At 41.3% G+C, this 19,464-nt stretch overlaps 2 protein-coding genes across 4 annotated transcripts in view; both read left to right on the top strand.

Annotated features, from left to right (window-relative positions):
* The window catches only part of sipa1 (signal-induced proliferation-associated 1), a 30,299-nt gene extending 12,878 nt beyond the window's left edge, over positions 1-17,421 (top strand). Inside the window, exons 3-16 of the mRNA XM_077504026.1 lie at positions 395-519; positions 605-793; positions 2,331-2,505; positions 2,693-2,796; positions 4,419-4,576; positions 4,996-5,602; positions 6,779-7,053; positions 7,123-7,461; positions 9,377-9,503; positions 9,594-9,723; positions 10,930-11,028; positions 11,735-11,795; positions 12,923-13,001; positions 14,196-17,421. Of these exons, the coding sequence (XP_077360152.1) occupies positions 395-519; positions 605-793; positions 2,331-2,505; positions 2,693-2,796; positions 4,419-4,576; positions 4,996-5,602; positions 6,779-7,053; positions 7,123-7,461; positions 9,377-9,503; positions 9,594-9,723; positions 10,930-11,028; positions 11,735-11,795; positions 12,923-13,001; positions 14,196-14,339 (2,612 nt within the window). The 3' untranslated portion in view covers positions 14,340-17,421. The remainder of the gene's footprint in view (positions 1-394; positions 520-604; positions 794-2,330; positions 2,506-2,692; positions 2,797-4,418; positions 4,577-4,995; positions 5,603-6,778; positions 7,054-7,122; positions 7,462-9,376; positions 9,504-9,593; positions 9,724-10,929; positions 11,029-11,734; positions 11,796-12,922; positions 13,002-14,195) is intronic.
* A 662-nt stretch (positions 17,422-18,083) lies between these two features.
* The window catches only part of LOC144005745 (sodium/potassium/calcium exchanger 3), a 64,115-nt gene continuing 62,734 nt past the window's right edge, over positions 18,084-19,464 (top strand). Inside the window, exons 1-3 of one of the 3 annotated variants that reach the window (XM_077504027.1) lie at positions 18,084-18,483; positions 18,888-19,174; positions 19,244-19,401. In XM_077504027.1, the coding sequence (XP_077360153.1) occupies positions 19,302-19,401 (100 nt within the window). In that variant the 5' untranslated portion in view covers positions 18,084-18,483; positions 18,888-19,174; positions 19,244-19,301. Of the gene's footprint in view, positions 18,527-18,887; positions 19,175-19,243; positions 19,402-19,464 lie in introns of all 3 variants that reach the window. The other 2 variants (XM_077504028.1, XM_077504029.1) reach the window with 2 other exon arrangements.

Raw genomic sequence — 19,464 nt, forward strand, 5'->3', positions numbered from 1 at the left:
TGTTTAGTGACGCTTTGTGAATTAGGTTTAATGTGAAAAAGACTTTGATCATTCACGTCATCCTTGAAAACGTTCTATTTCATAAGATTTCATCAGATTCCGTCATGGTTCATTGTAATTCCATACACCGGCAGCCCATTCAAAAGAGATACAATGCTGCCATATGCTGGCCATAGTTAGTGGATGTTTTTGATTCCACAACCCATTTACCAGGCAGTGCTGCAATTAGACGTTTCACTTCTCATTGATTTAAAAAAAAAGAAAAAAAGAAAAAAAAGTAGCTGATGTCATTTAACGTTTATGGCGGCATACATCGTGATTTTACTAATCGTTATTAAACGTTTTCGGTGGTCAAAGAGTTAAATTTACCCTTGAACATGTATTTTCATTCCAGAACATCAAAATTTCTTTGGCATGGATGATCGCCTTGGGCCAGTGGCCATCAGTTTCCGCAGAGAGGAGAAGGAAGGCACCAGTGGAGCTCAGTACAATTACAGAATCATCTTTCGCACCACAGAGGTAAACATCAAACTCGCTTGTGTTCAGCGTGTGGCGACCCGATAATCGAACTCGTGGCCCGGCCCGGATCGAAATCTCTCCTCAGATGAAGACGCTGCGAGGGTCCATCTTGGAAGAGTCTGTTCCGTCTGCCGCCCGTCACACCACCCCTCGAGGTTTGTCTCCCAAACGGCTGCTGGAATTCATCATGCCCGAACTCAACCTGCACTGCCTTCGCTTGGCCTCAAACTCCCCCAAGGTCCGCGATACCTTGCTGAAGCTGGATGAACAGGGGGTAAGTACAAGGGACCCATAGTATCACTGAACTCACTTGGAATGGCTAGTGGGTCATTTTATTGGGTCGTTTTTGTGTCGTAACTCATTCATGTGTTAATTTCAAATTCAGTTTTTCATTCAATTTAGGCAACTGATTGGGTTAATCGATTAAGCGTCCAAATTCTTTATTTCAGCATATCAACAGTAATTGTTCACTGATTTCTGTAAGTCCTTCATGAAGGAAGACTGATTATCTTCTGTGTTTATCAAAATAAGACATTTTAAATGTCTGTTTTTATTTTGACCATGACCGAACCGGTAGCATAATCCAACATCAGTCCCCCTTTTTTAACAATCACTATATGAATACAAAGTGCAAAATAAACACCAATCACTGGTTATTAAACAGTAATCAGTGGGAAAAATTGCTTTTGTAATGCACTTTAATGTAAAATTAAAATGAATCTGATTAGTCGATTAATAATTGATTCTAAAAATATTTGCTAGTGACAGCACTAGGTTAGATTATTTTACACATAAGTGGGTTCTGTTTCTTCCCATGGAACCATAAAAATATTTTGAGATTTTTTTATTTTTTTATTTTTTTTTCACGCAACAAATGTTTTAAACCCTCAGAGTGTTCTTGATTTTGAGAGCACGTATTTATTTGACAAACACATGCACACACACGTAGACACACAGAATGCTGTCATTCTTTGTATGAAACAGCAGTTTGAACTGGAACACGTAATTAATTTTGTGCAAGAGTTGTTGGAGGTAGAAGATGAAGGGGATTAGAAGGAATTATGTGAGCTACATGTGAGCTACACAGGTAGACATTTTTACTGTGGAGTTGAGCTTTTGATTTGAAAATACGTCCAAATTTGTGTCACCAATCTGACCAAGGAGGTTTTTTTTTTTTTATGTTTGTTTGTTGGTACCTTTTTCATTTGTCCTTGTAATTTATTACATACACCTGCCTGGTAGTAAAATAAATAAACATGCTTTCTTTTAACTTTTTTTATTTACTTTTTTCCCTCTATTTTTTAATTATTGAGAAAGCAAGAATCACATAAAAGAAGGACTACACATTATAACATGTCTGGGTTGGTTGTTGATGAAACATGGCAGACACAAAAAGATGCAACCCAATTGATTGAGAGATCCTTCATCATGCAGCATGATTATTGACTCAGAACACACTGCCAGAGCAGCAAAGTAGTTCATCAATATGTGGAAGGTCTTCAAAAAGTCAATCTCCAGACCTAAAGGAGCTACTACTACATATTGTGCCTTTTTTTAAAATATTTAAAATAGTTCTCAGGCATCTCACTAATGTGTTTGTGATATACTTACGATAAAAAATTAAAGCACAATTTACTTCACCTTTTTTTTGCATGGAGGTGGACAGGTAAAGTTGCATTATGATAATGAGGATGATATATATATATATATATATATATATATATATATATATATATATATATATATATATATATATATATATGTATATATCATCATAAACCTTTCTCCCTTTTTGTTGTCCTGCACTCTAGCTAAATTTTCAGCGAAAAGTTGGCGTCATGTACTGCCGAGCCGGCCAGAGCTCTGAAGAAGACATGTACAACAACGAGAGCTCCGGGCCGGCATTTGAGGAGTTTCTGGATCTGCTGGGCGATCGTGTGCGACTGAAGGGCTGGGAGAAGTACCGAGCTCAGCTGGACAACAAGAGTGAGTGAAAACACTCACCTGACCATACTCTGATGGGCATCATTGTAGCCTGTGATTGACTCGTGTGTGTGCAAAATAGCTCTGCCGGTTTTCTCGCAGCCGCCCGGTTTACATTCACTATTGCACATAGCTGAAAACATGATTTGACTACTTTTTTGCATGACGTGTTTTTCTTGTACTTGTGCAGCTGACTCAACGGGCACACATTCCCTCTACACCCGCTACCAGGACTATGAGATTATGTTCCATGTCTCCACCATGCTGCCCTACACAGCCAACAACACTCAGCAGGTAAATATAAAGCACAAACTGATATTACATGAATCATTTCTATAACATAGTAGCACAAGGATCCGTAAATGAGTGTCTGTTATCTGCTATAAGCATGACATGAAAATCCTGCCCCCCAGTGTTCACTCCCAACAGGGACATAATCAGAGTCGTCTTGCTGCTTCTTGTGCAATCTGGTGATTAAGATGTTAATGCGCAAAATGGACATGATATGCTCATATAGACACAAAGAGGCCAGAAGTTCATTCAACAGTCTGTTTGATTTCTGCTTCACATAGGCATCTGCAGGTTGTATTATTTAATAAATTAAGTGTGCTTAAACACTCATAAGGCCCTATGATGCCAATTTCTTTATTGATGCTGTAGTGTGAATACATTTGGGGTTGATGTTAAAAGATGAATATGAGACAAGAACTCTTTTCAGTCTACAGCAATGTTCACTCATAGTTTACTCCAAGAGCTACATCGCTGCAAAGTGCAAACTACAAACACAAAAATAATCCATATTTTTCTATTAAAAATGTGCATTAATATTATCATTCTAACAGTAGATTTTTTGTTATTCAGTTTGTGTATTAAATCACTATAGATTTTACAAGTGTACTTGAGCTAATTGCTAGTACTGTAAATGTTTCACTTTATTTGTGGTTGTAGAGTCACACTGTTTCTAATACATAATAATAATAAGTCAAGACATCTTTATTTATGTAGGGCTTACAAACAGCCTTATAATAATAATAATAATAATAATAATAATAATAATAATAATAATAATAATAATAATAATAATAATAATGGGCGGCACGGTGACTGAGTGGTTAGCACGTCTAACGTAAACTCTAAAAAGAGAATTGTGGAACCAATTTAAGATTACAAATTGGTAACTGGTACTGGAACTGGTAACACATAATTTAATTACGTTAGTCTGTTGAATATATTAAGTTTAATTAATTATGAGTTCACTAAACTTAATAATGGCGGCACGGTGACCAGTGGTTAGCACGTCCGCCCCCCAGATCTGATGACTCTGGTTCGAGTCCAGGCTCCGGCCTTCCTGGGTGGAGTTTGCATGTTCTCCCCGTGCCTGCGTGGGTTTTCTCCGGGCACTCGATCTCTTCCCACATTCCAAAGACATGCATGGCAGGATAATTGGGCAATCCGAATTGTCCCTAGGTGTGCTTGGATGGTTGTTTGTCCCTGTGTGCCCTGCGATTGACTGGGAACCAGTCCAGGGTGTACCCCGCCTACTGCCCAAAGCCAGCTGAGATAGGCTCCAGCACCCCCCGCGACTCTTGTGAGGAATAAGCGGTCAAGACAATGGATGGATGGAATAATAATAATAAGAAGAAGAAGAAGAAGAAGAAGAATGATGATGATAATAATAATTATAATAAAAACTGACTTTAAAAGTGACAGCATTTCCTGAAAAAAGTCAAAGCAATTATATTTTTGGCCTCATATATGTATGGTGTGGTTGTCTAACAACATCCATCCATCCATCCATCCATTTTCTATACTGCTTATTCCTCACAAGGGTCGTGGGGGGTGCTGGAGCCTATCTCAGCTGGCTTTGGGCAGTAGGCTGTCTAACAACAAACATCCCTAATTTCTCTCATTTCTAGTTGCTGAGGAAACGGCACATCGGCAACGACATCGTGACCATTGTGTTCCAGGAGCCGGGCGCGTTGCCCTTCACGCCAAAGTCCATCCGCTCCCACTTCCAACACGTCTTCATAATTGTTCAGGTTCACGAGCCCTGCACGGATAACACCTATTACAGGTCTGATGTGATGCCTTTATTGTCGTTATCTTATACAAATTAGAAACATTAAACACTCAACAGTTACACAATATAATGAGATTCAATCGTGTCAGAACCGCATTGAGTCAGTCAAGTAATGTAGGTAATATGTTGCTATTCTCTTGTACTAAATAAAGTAAGAAAAACAATGTGCTTTATTTAAATATACTATACATATCCTACAAGTAAATATGTTGGTAAATTGTTACCTCAAAGTGTCAAATGAAAATTAAAAGCGGGTGTATCTAAAGAAAGATTATGTATATCTGTATTGCACCGCCATATCAAGAGCATATAAACCTGAGTAGCAGTACACAAACCTCTCAAAGGCAAACAGGACAAATAGTAAACGCTCCCTCTCTTAATCTGTCATCCCTCTTTTTCTCTTTCCCTCCCAGGGTGGCTGTGACACGCTCTAAAGACATGCCATTATTTGGCCCGCTCTTCCCTAAGGGCGCTCTCTTCCCTCGCTCGCCAGCCTTCCGAGACTTCCTCCTGGCCAAGGCGGTCAATGCCGAGAACGCCGCAGAAAAGTCGGAAAAGTTCCGCTCGATGGCCACCCGCACGCGACAAGAATACCTGAAGGACCTAGCTGAAAACTACGTGACCACGACGCCCATCGACTCCTCCACCAAGTTCCCGCTGCTCTCCCTCGGAGGCAAGCGCAAAGACAAGCTGAAGGGCGCCAAGGGGGCGGAGCTGCACAGCGCCGGGGCGTTGGTGTGGGCCGTGATGGTGGACGGCGGCGAGGAAGGCGAGGCGGGGGGGCACAAGCTGCCCTGTCTGCTGGGCGTCTCGGCCGAGTCGGTGGTGCTCATTGAGAGGTGCACGCGCAGGGTGGTGTTTAACTGCTCCTGCAGGGACGTCATCGGCTGGAAGGCGGTGGCCGAAACCAAAGATGGCGGGCCCTGCTTGGACATCTTCTATGAGCGCGGCGAGTCAGTGTCCATTAGCGTGATGGAGAGCCAGGCTGAGGATTTAAGAGAGGTGGTGCAGAGGCTGGAGGTGGGTGGTCATCACTTTATGATTCATTCATTACTTACGCAGCGTGAAACACTTCATCAGACAAGGAACCACATGTGGTCAAGTGGGTGTTCAAAGTTGACCCTTGATACCTCAGAACCACATGATTTCTTTGAGCCAACCATGCAGTGAAGTAAAATAATAATATCAATTGAGGTTATAGTTGTATTATAGTGTACTATAGTGGGGCGGGTTTCCCTTGGGGTGACCTGGGGAGCATGCGTTTTTTTTTTTTTTTTTTTTTTTTTTTTTTTTTTTTTTTTTTTGGGGGGGGGGTTACGTTTAAGTCAAATCAAGTCAAGTCATCTTTATTTATTTACAGTATAGCGCTTTCAAATAGTAAAGTGTAATTGCACATCCAATACGGTAGGTGGCAGCGGTGCTCCCATTATTTATTTGATTCTTATCCATCCATCCATCCATCCATCATCTGAACTCTCCCAATTTTTTTTTTTTTGCTATAAAGCTGCCCAGTGCAGAAAATTGGATTTCGAATCACTACTGCCACCTGTGGCCGAAAAATGCAACTACACACTCATTTCTCACAAGCACAAAATGTATTCTTCTTTTTGGGGTGGGGACAGGGTACCAGAAAATTAGGGATGGTAATTTTTCCAGACTAATACAAGTAGGTGTGCTCGAGCAATTACTGATAAAATATAAAAAATTAAAAAAAAACAAAAAAAAACTGACAGATAATTTTAAAGACCTCTATATATTAATATAGCATTTTTCCAATTGCATGAAATAAAATACTGTATGTCCTGCACAAAACTAGTTCGCACTTGAATGCGCCTTGCAACCAGTACCAGTTTCCATATTTTTTTTCTTTACTGTCTTTTGGATGGCAATATAACTACGGGGAGAAAAACAGAATCAAATTCATCCATCCATTCCCCTTTTTTATGCTAATTGCATTCAGGGTCACAGCTGAACCAGATACCCATCCCAGCTGACTGGACAGAGAACCAGTCACACTCACGTCCACCCCCCTATGGGCATTTTTAAGATCTTCATTGACAGTATCATAATAACCATCATTTCTCATCAGTCTTGTCTTTTAATCATCATTCCAGCCTATAACTGCTTTTGCCAATGGGATGTGATGATTGTGGCGCAGCATTTGTCCCTTAAAGTCTGCATCCTCCTTATTTGCAGTTGGTTACCCGGGGGTGTGAGGCCCTGGAGGTCACTCCGCTACGTGACGGCGTGGGCCAGCCTGGTTTCCTGATGAATGAGGAGGGCTTTGTGACGGAGCTGCAGCGCTTCTGCTACGCCGAGAGTGGTGGCCTGCAGCTGTGGGCTCGCGTGGTGCGCCTGTGCGGCCACTCCCTGGTCCACCTCAGCACGGAGGAGAGGACCAGGCTGCTCCGGACGGCGCACAAGATCCACATCACCGTCATCCCGCCAGACGAGAACGGGAAACCCCGCAGGTGTGGAAAACCTGCGGAGTAACAATTTCAAGTTGAGAAAGTATGATTTGATTTCTCTGTGTTCTTTAGGAGCTTCTCTGAGCTGTACCAGAAAGCCATCAAGGATGCAGAGTGTAAGCCTGGCGAGGACCAGTCCGGTGAGGCCTGGGTTCTTGATGAGCGGGAGGACAAGGAGCCGAAGGGTGATAGCATCACCGAGGCGGACACGGCCGAGGTCCAGGTGCCAGAAGTGCATCAAGGGCGAACTGACAGAGGTGATGCGGACTCGCTCCTGGTGCCGCCAAGCCTACCCTTGTTACGAGCCACTTCCCTGCAGGACCAAACGTCCAATCAAGAACAAGAGGGCTCACAGCTCACACGCAGCTTTTCTTTAGAGAGGCATTCATCCTACAGCGATACCTGTGAGGGGTGAGTTTTTTTTTGTTTGTTTTTTTTTATGTAATGAAACCACAATATTATACAGCACGTTATGAATTGCTTCAGTTTGTAATCACAACTTTATAGCATATTTAAAGAGGAAGTCAACCCAAAAGAATTCTTGACAGTATGTTCTATGGACTGCAATTGGCTGGCAAACAATTCAGGGTGTACCCCGCCTACTGCCCAAAGCCAGCTGAGATAGGCTCCAGCACCCCCCGCGACCCTTGTGAGGAACAAGCGGTTCAGAAAATGGATGGATGGATGGATGGATGGATGGATGGATGGAAGGATGGATGGATGTTCTATGTAGCCCCACTACACTCTAAAAAGAGAATTGTTGAACCAACTTGAGATTATGAATTGAATTGTTGACCAACTTTAAAAAAATCGCTTCTATTGGTAACACACGATTGAATTAAAGTTAGTGCAAAGTGAATACATTAAGTTTAATTAATTATGAGTTCATTAAACTTAATATAGTCATCTAAATGAAATTAATCCAAAGTGACTCCAATCCAAGTTATTAAGTTTATCCATCCATTTTCTTAACCGCTTATTCCTCACGAGGGTCGTGGGAGTGCTGGGGCCTATCCCAGCTGGCTTTGGGCAGTAGGTGGAGTACACACTGAACTGGTTGCCAGTCAATCGCAGGGCACACAGAGATGAACAACCATCCACACTCACAAGCACACCTAGGGACAATTCAGAGCGCTCAATTAACCTGCCATGCATGTCTCTGAAATGTGGGAGGAGACCAGAGTACCCGGAGAAGACCCACGCAGGCACGGGGAGAACATGCAAACTCCACCCAGGAAGGCCGGAGCCTGGACTCGAACCCGAGTCCTCAGTACTGGGAGGCAGACGTGCTAACCACTGTCCACCGTGCCGCCATTATTAAGTTTAGCGAACTAATTAATATTGAATTAATTAAACTTAATATATTCAACAGACTAACGTAATTAAATTATGTGTTACCAGTTCCAGTACCAGTTACAATTCAATTTGTAATCTTAAGTTGGTTCAACAATTCTCTTTTTAGAGTGTAGTCTAACTACGGTATTCTAGTTAATGCATTAATGGAATATGAGTTAAACGGCAAAATCCAGCAGTTTTTACCAATATCAGAAGACTTGCTGTCGACCAATCAGACCTCACCTGTTTTCTGAAGATGAGTTGTAATTAGTTGTTGTTACCTGAGACCTGAGCACCTGTGATGTCATCTTCAGTCGACGGCAAGTGACAAAATGGCCGCCTTCTGAGATGGATAAAAACAGCTAGATTTTGCCGCGTAACTCATATTCCACAAATGTAATATTAATCATAATGTTATGTTTAGACTAGTGAGGTCACATATAACATATTATTGTTAAAAAATGTTTAGTGTTGACTTCCTCTTTAACTCATGGACTGGCTCACCTTTTCTGCAAAAAGACCAATGTGTGGAAGTGCACATTCACAAATGAGCCTCATTGTTTTCTTTTAATCAATGAATCAGCTATGATTGCATGATTATGTTCACAAAAAGAGAAAACAGAAATGAAGTAGGTCATGCATCAAAGCTAAATCAACATTGCTTTATACAGATTGGTTTTATGCAAATGAGAATTCCAAACTATCAGAAACAGGCACTTCCAAGGTCGTAGATGATTTTTAAAGTACTAATACAAAAACACAAGCGCATTGCGGCGTGCTTTTAAAAGATCATTTTAGCCGAGCGGGACAGAGAAACAGCAATCAGACAAGAACAGCACGCAGAACGCAATCCCGCGGATTACTTGTTTGAGTGCTTCAAATTCTGTTGACCTCTGACGTCTGCAGTGGATGTAAACGTCAACAAGCCTTAACAGCGGATTCATTTAGTGTTTTTTTTTTCCCTCCCATGCTAAATCCATCTCTCCTACAGACACATTTACGACAACATGGCCTTGAAAGAGGATCGCCACGTCTACGAGAATGTCGGCGAGCTGAGAGATGCCACGCCTGATCTAATATTGGCGGTCAAGCCCAAATTTGCCCTGGAGGATGAGCAGGTGACCTAGCGAGACACAAGGACATGTTATAGATTCCCGTTCTCTATTAATCTCCATCTCCTTTTTTTTCTCTCTTTTTTACATCTGCAGTTTATTGCGGACTTCGGTGACGACAAAGCTTCAGCGAGTGAATCGTCTCTCTCCTCCTCGAGATTGTCATGTGTGGACCGAGCTGAGAGGAACTCACGAGCCTTAAGTCTTCACAACTCCATCACCAAGAGTAAGACTTTAAAAGATAATAAATGGAACACACCTACATAGTGAACACAACATTAGGTACACGTACACAAACGAATCATTTCCAATATAAGAGCTGTATTTAAAAAACAGCTTTGTGCCTCGAATGCCTTTTCCTCCCCCCACATCCTTTTTGTGTTAAACCTCTCTTTTCATTATCATCCCTCTGCTCCCCGCTCCATCCCCTTTGTCCTTCCTCCACTCCTTCCGTCCATCCTGCCCCCCTTTTTCCGCTAATCTAATATCAACCCTTGCTCTGCTGCCACCCCCTGCCAGGACTGGGATAAAAAAGGGGGACAGATGGGTGGTGGGAGGGGTGGCGTTTTAGTTCAAGACACACTCCTAATACCATCTGCTGTGCCTCCACTGAGACTAGCAACCTCGCCATTTAACAGCCATGAGTGGACACCCACTCCGCAGATTTATGATCATATGTGTGGGGGCCCATTAATAAAATTGTGGATTGTTTTTTTTTTGCCTTCTGTTGAATCATAAGGTAACTTGTCAAGTTAGGGCTGTGGAAGTAATCGGAATTCAATTATAATTTTAATTATTACACTGCACAAATACAAAATTGGCATAATCATAAATTAATTAAAGATTATTAATACTATTTTGAGTTGTTTAAATTTTAACATAACTAATTTAATAAATCTTGTTTGGTCCAAAATAAACTTATTTATAGTGTTTCAAAGAAATGTATTTGTCTTAATATTTTTTTAGGTTTAAACATTTTCTTATTTTGCACTAAAAAACAAATGATCGTCCTAATCGTGATTTCAATTACCAAATTAATCAGGATTAATATTTTCTTCATAATCAATATATCAAGTGTGATAATTTTTATCCCGTTATACGAACGGCTATACTGAACATAATCATTCTCAGTGGCGCACTTGATTATTAATATCATCATTTTGCATTTGCGCTAACATAAAAACCCGCCCTACATTCAGTCTAGACTGAACTAAAACATCTGCAGAAGCATCAAGCAGTTTAGCTGAATCCCGTCAGCATTAACACAGCAGCACCACCTTCTGGTGGCCTTTTTTTTTTTCTTCCAAAAACTTTCAAGTCATAATGAGAGCATCTCTGAAAAATGCTGTCGCAGTGTTCTCCTGCCCCAGATGCATTTTATTAAGATGTGTTTCACACTGCGGCTGTACTGATCTTAAAACCGTGCTCTCAGTTCTCTCAGAGACGACGGATTCTACCGACGAAGAGTGGCAGTCCATCGCTGACCTGGCCACAGCCTGCCGCAGCATCTTGGAGGCTCTGTCACGCGAGGGTGAGCAACTATTTACCCGTGCAATGATGTGAATGTCAAATAATCATCAGGAGGGGAGCTAATGGCATCATCATGTCAGTAAAGCTCCGTCAGTATACACATATTCACCAGGCAGAACATTAGGTACGCATACAAAAATAATAGATACAAAAACACTAATGCTCAGTTTTGTTAACTCTAACTGGTAGTCTGAGTGGTGTCCACTCTTTAAATGCAAACATCCAGTAAGTTCATCATAATTGATAGCTTATTCCTTTCAGTGAACTGCGTCATTGCAGTGCTCTTGAAATTCAGTTAAGCTGCTTCATTTCAAAGTCAACCGCGGCCATTTTCTGACACTAGTGATGAAGAAATAATAGTTTACAAAATGTGGAGGCCAACAAAGGTTAACAAGGAATTCATTTCTTATTTTACATTACCAGTAAAAATTTTCTTTATTGGTGTTCGGATTTTGCAGATGCACCAAACGTGTGTCTCCATTTTGCATTTTTTCATTATAGAGGTTCTGTCTGTCCCAGCCTTCCTTCCACAGACAAAAAAAACATCCATGTTGTTGAATTATATATTCTAAAGCGCCCATCAATTGGTAACCATAGACTCCAGCTTAAAGCCGATGGGCTGAGGAAAAAGTACTGTAAAAAAATAGATGATGTTAGTTATGTTAGCTATGTTAGTTTGATATAATCAAATGTGTCTCTTGTCACAGATCGTAAAGCTGGAGACCAATCAGGAGCTGAGACGGATGGCAAGCTGAACACAAAGGAGAGGTAGGTCACGGTTGCTGCGCAACAAATGCTCTCTTAATATCTCGATCTCGAGACAGATAGTCTCTTGTTGTTGTTTTTTTCCCCCTGGATTAGTGGGACAACCTTTATGTTTCATGCGAACACACGCATACACCCACAGCCTGTCTAACATCATCTATCTATAAATTGTATGGGCAGTATGTTTCTGCCATACTAGATTAAATAAAATGTACTCAGGTGAAACTAATCACAATCCAGTTTAGGTTCACCCAGATGCCAACGTGGAGGTCAGGATGTGATAGCTAGACTGAAAGAAAGACAAAGAGAGATTGCAGATGAACATTTCTCGCAATAACATGTCATTCTGCATCATTTTACCCATTCCCATACCCATTACCCATACCCATATTGTGATTATGTAGAATTAGAACTAGGGTTTAGCAATACAATGAGTGGACCTCCGTCACTCGCAGGGGATGGGGGCCAAAGCCTGCCTCAAAAAGTGAAAATCCACTAATGACGCTTTTGTGATTGTAACTGTATTGATACAACAAGATGGCGGCAAATCACTTAAAGCTAACATGCATCTAGTATGTATACCATCAGGAACCCATGTTATATAAACAACTATATTCTGTAGTTCAATTATTCAACACAAGGCTCATTAATGATATTAGCTAGCATGCTAGCCTAAATAACATGCTAGCACAAACTAAGATGACATCACAGCTGACCAAAAAAAATGTGCGCACTACTATAGTTTTAGTTTATAGTAGGTATTAACTATTACGTCATAAAACTCACCTTTTGACATTTATGTAAAGTACTACATGTGTACAGGAAAAATGTAATTGCAAAGTCGACTTCACCAGCTATTATTAGCCGGTGCGTTCAAGGACTGCCAAAAAAGAATAAAACAAGACATCTAGATATGCCGATGAAAAAACAGCATCAATAAGCTTAACAATAACACCCCCCCAGTTAGTATTAAAATAATAATTTTATTGTTTTGGCCCAAGCACAAAACAGCAAATAGACACGATTTTCAGTGAATAATGGACAATACAAGTTGTGAATATTTGAGAGTTGATACTATACTTATTCCACGTCATCCATAACTGTCGCTTGTTTCTGACGTGTCACTGCAGTGACTCTCCAGGCCACCTGGAGGAGAAAGTATCACAGCTGGAGGCTATGCTGAAGAAGCTGCAGGATGACCTGCAAAAGGTGCTTTGATTTTCATGTTGTGCCGTAGTCATATTTCGCACAATTGTCCAATTGCACAGGAGAGTCAGCAGGTGGGAACAAACGTTTTTAAGTTGTCAGGCTTGAGGCAGGTGATTATTAATTTTTTTTTTGTCTCTTGTTTACATGTTAAAGGCCTCCCAGCCAATGACACAATCTTTATGAGAGGCAGAGATTAAGTACAAATGTTTTTTGTTTTGTTTTTTTGCACTAGTACTGTAAAAATGTTCTATGTTTTGGTTGGATCTGCTGCCACTCCTGTTGTAATTTAAATACCATTGAAAGCTGTACTCAGTGTTTTACTTTCACATTTGGTTGAAGCTGATCATGCTGTGTTTATGTAGAAAATTGTGTGGAAAATTGTATGTGTTGAGCCACAATATTTACTATGGACATTTTTCTTTCCGCAAACTGCTGCTTGACAAAAATACTTTGAACACAAAGTTGCCTTGCTTTGGAGAATTGTCAATAATGTACAGAATGTGTGTCTACTGTATGTGTGTGTACAAAACTTTTTTTCCTCCCTATAATTTAAATGGAAATTTATTTATAAAAAAATTTGACTGGGACAGCAATTGTGACTCTTTTCAATTTTGATTCACTTTATGGTTGACTTTCCAATCCATCGATTAATTGGTTAGTCAAAATTAGTCAAAATGTTGATGGAATGATTGACGGCAAATGAAACAGGTTTTAACAGTGGGTTAACATTATGAAGTAAATTAGACTTGGCTTTTTACTTGGATTTTTTCTTGCTTGTATTATGAGTGTGTTGAGCAAGGTTCTGGATATGGGTGCATTTTATTTCATCAAATCTTAACTGTGGATCTTGTAATGCACAATGATTTCTCAGCCATGTTCACTGTGTAGCCAAGGCTGACCTGCCGACCTCTGCCCCTGATTAAAAATGTTTAATATGTCCATCTAAATAGACAGTAAACCACGCCCTATTATAGAAGCATCAGCACTGTACATTTTGCTTCAGCACTGTTTTGACAAGCGATGTCATCCAACTGCTTCACCATGTGTGTTTCAATTCAACCTTTTGTGTCTTATTTGTCCCCCCCACCCCCCACCCCGACTCTTACCTCCACCTCCCTCCCCTTTTCGTCCCTGCCACACGCAGCGATCTGAGAGACGGCCTTTTGTTTTTGTTTGTGTGCCCGTGTCTTTCAGGAGAAGGAGGACAAGGCGGTGCTGCAGGCCGAGGTGCAGAGCCTGCGGCAGAACAACCAGCGGCTGCAGGAGGAGTCGCAGAGCACCGTGGCGCGCCTCATCAAAGTCACCGAGCTCCTGTGCAACGTCAACAAACCCTGTTAGCGCGCGACGCCTCCTCTTTAAATGCTCCTCCGGCAACAACAATCAGCAGAACGATGTCGTGTGCGCACACATGCGCACCTTAGACAGTGACTACTGGACCTGCCTGCTGGTGAAGGTGTATGCAAATTGACTCCGAAAAAAGTATTGACATTCCCTTACAAAGTGTGTACTGGCTGCTGTTAGCGTGCTATGCCCGAGTGATCTCTTTGTGTGTGTGCGTGTGTGTTTGTCGCATGTGTGTGCATCTCTTACTGTATACTTTGCTTCGAATACTTGACAAGCTGGTGCTGATCAGCACTTCCATTTGAAGTTACGACGGAGTGCATGTTTATCGGAAAATTGACCAAAAGTGTACACATACAGCTTATAGAATCACATGTATACCATGTGTGTGTGTGCGTGTACCACTTAAATGTGAAGAGTAGTGTTACATTCTAGTGTGGAAGGTCTTAAAAGGGAAGTCAAGCCAAAAACCTTCTTTACAATATTAATAATAAATATTGTTTTTGTGATAATTAAAGGAGAAGTCAACCCCCCAGAATGTTCTTGAGAATAATGTGCAGCCCCACGGGTCTAAATATGGTATTATGGTTGCTATTGCACGAGTGGAATATGAGTTATGAAGCAAAATCCAGCCATTTTTATTCATCTCAGAGGGTGGCCATTTTGCCACTTGCTGTTGACTGAAGGTGATATCACAGTTGCTCAGGGCTCAGGTAACAACCAATCACGGCTCATCTTCAGAAAACAGGTGAAATACTCTTTAATATTTGATTATCTCAGCATTTGTCCCGTTTTTCCAGCCCAAACAGCAAAAAAAGCTTTGGTAGTGTATGAAAACATGCGCACAGACAAAAATAAGAACTCTACTCTGCACAGGTCAGCTGTGATTGGTTGTTTCCTGAGCCCTGATCAACTGTGATGTCATCGTTAGTTGACAGCAAGTATTGAAAATGGCCGCCCCCCTGAGATGGATAGAAAAGGCTGGATTTTGCTTCATTACTCGAATCCCACAAATGTAATATTAATCAGACTGTCATGTTTAGACTAGGTCACATATGACATATTATTGCCAAGAAATGTTTAAGGTTGACTTCCACTTTAAGCAGCAAAATCCAGCTATTTTTATCCATCTCAGTGGGAGGCCATTTTGTCACTTTTGTTTACTGAAAATGACATCACAGTTACTCAGGTAATGACCAATCGAGGCTTGTGAATGACACATGATCAAACTCAGAAATCAGGTGAGCTGCGATTGGTTGTTGAGTTCCGAGTGACTGTGATATCATTCTCAGTCGACAACAAGTGAAAAAATGGCCGCCCCCCTGAGATGGATTTTGCTGCTTAATTCATATCAGAATGTTGTGTTTATACTAGTGGGGGTGCATATAAGATTGTAAAGATTTTTTTGAGTTGACTTCACCTTTAAGAGTCACAGTGTTAAAAAAAAAATAAAAATACAAGTAAAAGGAGGCCAATTGGAAGCCTCACTGGCAACTACAATGCCATTCTCTTGCTTCTTAGTAGTACCGTACTCAAGTTTTAGGAAGGGATTCTCTTATAATAATCCCTTCATTAAATGAAAAGAGGAAGCCTGCACACATGAGAAAAACAAGATGAGCCTATATGTGTACGTGCACTGAAAAAGGGGTTATACTTCCCTGAAAGACACACAATGGCAGGAAAGAACAGCTTCCTTCCACAACTTGTTTTCCTCTAACCTCACTTGATATTGTAGCAGCCATACTGTAGAAGTTCTCCTCCTACTGGCCTAATCACACCAAACGGCAGCTTTTATAGCTTTAGGTGTCAATGAAACACCTCATTGTGGAACACACAACATCAAAAACTTAACAGTCAGAATATTGCATTGAACAATGTTTTGCGACTGCCGGCCGGCATAAGAGTGGTAGCAGTGAGAGGAAATCTTCCAAACTTTTTATGTTATATTGATTCATTCTTGCACTTTTTTGGTCAATCAGCACTGGACAGTGGCACCTTTTGGATTTTATTTTTCCTGCCTGTGCTCTTTCCTCTATCTTACCTCACTTTTTTTTTTTTTTTTCTTCCCGTGCCCACCGGTATGTTTTAAAAAGAGACTGACTGCTTCTCCTCAGTGCCAACTAACGCCCAGGCAGCTCTTCAAACGTTCCACCCGACTCAAGATCCGTCTATCGATTGCGTTTCAAACATCCACTCAGACTCTCGATGCTCTTGTTTGGTGTACAAACCTTCTCTTGTAATGTTATTTTAGAGTCACTGTGAATACCTGGTACCAGCATATTAAGATACAGTATATACAGATGAAATTATGAATCTAATCTTTATTATCCGTATGTGAGGATGCTCTGTACAGCTCCTGTTATACAGATATCATCTCGTGGACATGCTGAAGCCTCCAGACTGAACTGTCAGTGTGAGAAGACCTGTTTAAACTGTGTCTCGTATTGCTGTTTAGATTGTAAGAGGTCGGTGAAGCATGAGAATGTGCCAAGCAACATCCAAACGTCCCCTCTGTATGTGTATGTGTGCGTCAAAATGTAATTTATTAATCATGAAAATGTGGATTTTATTGTAGCTGTTGAAACTTGAGGGAAGATGACTGAAGAGGGAAAAATGTGAACGAGCAGAGAAGCAATGCGTGATTGCTTGGAAATGTGACTTTTATCATAGGAAGCCAGCAATGATGACGTCATATCTGTAAAGCTCACGTTCTTCTAGCTTTCACAAGGTCTTAAAACACCATTATAGGTACGCCTTAACGAGCAAGATCCCGACAGGACGGTCAAAGTGTGAGTTTGACTTTGTGCCTACCTGAAAATGTAATGTATGTTTCGCCATCTCATTTTTTCTCATTTCTTGTTGCACTGACTTGAGGTTTCAGTTGCAGATGGACATCGTTAACATCTGATCTTTCGTCTGCTGTGTGAGAAAAAAAAAAAAAAACAGATTTGAGATGTTGCTGATGATTTGTGTTGTTGTTTTCAGCTAAGGCTTAACAACTGTGGGTTGTAAGTGAAGCAATCAGACAAATATATGATTTCTAAAGCTGAATTAAAGTGGAAAAGGGTGCTTAATGTGATCTGATAATACATTGCAATCAAGTTGAAACAGACATGAATGCCCAAAAGTTTCTCGATACTTGATTACGGGCATTGCGTTTGAAAATAAATCATATCTGCAAAAATCAATTAAATTTGAAACAATGTGGAAAAGATAATGCACAACTGAAGAGGTGCTTGCAATGTTCATCATCAAAGACCTGTAAAAAGGGACACATCGTTATTGTAAAATAATAGCATTTGTGGGGTGTGAACTTTAATGGGGTGAAATACTATTTAAAGCTGCTGTCATGTTCACAATACAGCACAACACCATCATACAAACAGTGCATTTCCACAGTCTCCCCCATGTAACTCTTTTCTTAAACAACAGCCAAGGAAAAATGCTTTCCCCTCGCTGCACTGACATTGGGAGGACTTATGATGACAACAATGTGCCGGCCTATGTCTTTATTTGGGGTTGAAGCACTGGATGGAGTCTTCACTGGAAGCTCCACTATGTGTCACACACACATACACTTTACACACACTGGGAGCTCAAGGCCTTAAGAACAGTTTGACTCCGTTCTAAATACAGACACACTTTGTTTAGACGTGCAGACTTGTATATTATATTTCACTCCTGCGTGTGCAGCAAATTCACTTTCTTGCCTGGTGTTTTTTTTGTTTTTTTTTTGCCAGGAAGAGAGGGCATAACGGTGCTTTCAAGTGCACTGTTTTCAAAATTTGAACCAACAATGCATTAAGCGTGCATCGTGCCGTTGTGCCACAAGGGGGCACGACAGTTGGACACTTCAACTCTTGGGTCTTGACGAAAGTGGTGATTGTGTTTGGCCTGCATCACAGTACACAGTCAGGAACGATTTGTTAGTGACTCCGTATTTTCCTTGCATTTCTAACACTGGATAGGTGTTAACATGGCCAGTCAGCTGTGAATTCAAAACCTCTTCCGAATCTTTAAAAACAGTTTGCTGTTGACTGACAGCTATGCTAACCAATCAGATTCTGCGTTGGGTTGGCTTCTGCTGGCCAACACACCTGTAACCTGAAGCTAATTTGAAAATGCAAAGAAGACGCTCCAGGTAAAAAGAATAGCGGATTTTGTATTAGCAAACGTCAGTTTTTGTGAGTAGGATGCCTCTTGTTGTTGTTGTTTTTAGTCTACAATGTAATTTCATGTTATACTACTCTCAAATACATTGGTGTTAACATAGTTTACAAGGTGGAATTACAGTATGTGTCAAAATGGCGGCTTGTAATTTGCTTTGTGAGGATTATTTAGTTTTTTTTTTTATTATTTCCAAATATAATCAAATGTCATTTGACTCCTATAACAATCTGCCTGGTTTGTATGATGGTCACAGGCAAAAGCAATACAATTCGCCGTTTATTTTCACCGTAAAAAGGGAACGTTTGCATTGCGTAGCACTGGTGAAATATCAGAAATGCCCGGATGTTCGGAATGTCAATTATAGCGATTTCGCAGGTCGGCCCGAACACTATCCTAGAATTCTGTCGTCGCCTGGTGGCCGTTGAATGAAGGTGCGGGTGAGAAAGTGGGAGGAGGAGAGACGAAAAAGAAGGGGGTACTCCCAGCATGTCGCCTCCTGTTGCTGCCCCTCACTGTGCGGGCTGCTGTCGACCTTTCAGTCTGTTCACGTGAACGCAGACAGCCGCGCCACTACACCGCGACTCGCTCCGAGCTGGCCGGAGCTTTGTGGCAACCATAGCGGCCTGGCTTGCTCGCTGAGTGCGGAGGACTGGAAAACAGAAGTGGGAGCGTTTCCTGACTCTTTATTACTTGTAGTAGTCATAGTAGTGTTTGGTCGTTGTTTGTTCCAGGATAATAGTTTGAAGACAGGGCGCAACAGATGTTTGTGGACATGCGGCCAACGGAGGAATGAGAACAGCGAGGCACCGGCGGCCCTTCCAGCGGTTTTGCTGCTGCGGAGTCGGGCTGCTCGCCGTCTTGTGGCTCGCTCAGGTCATCCACGCGCCAGGTGAGTTGAAAGAAATGTTTCCAAACACCCCTAGTCATATATATATATCAAGATTAACAGCCG

Source organism: Festucalex cinctus, chromosome 18, assembly GCF_051991245.1.
Source record: "Festucalex cinctus isolate MCC-2025b chromosome 18, RoL_Fcin_1.0, whole genome shotgun sequence".
In the NCBI taxonomy this organism is placed as follows: domain Eukaryota; kingdom Metazoa; phylum Chordata; class Actinopteri; order Syngnathiformes; family Syngnathidae; genus Festucalex; species Festucalex cinctus.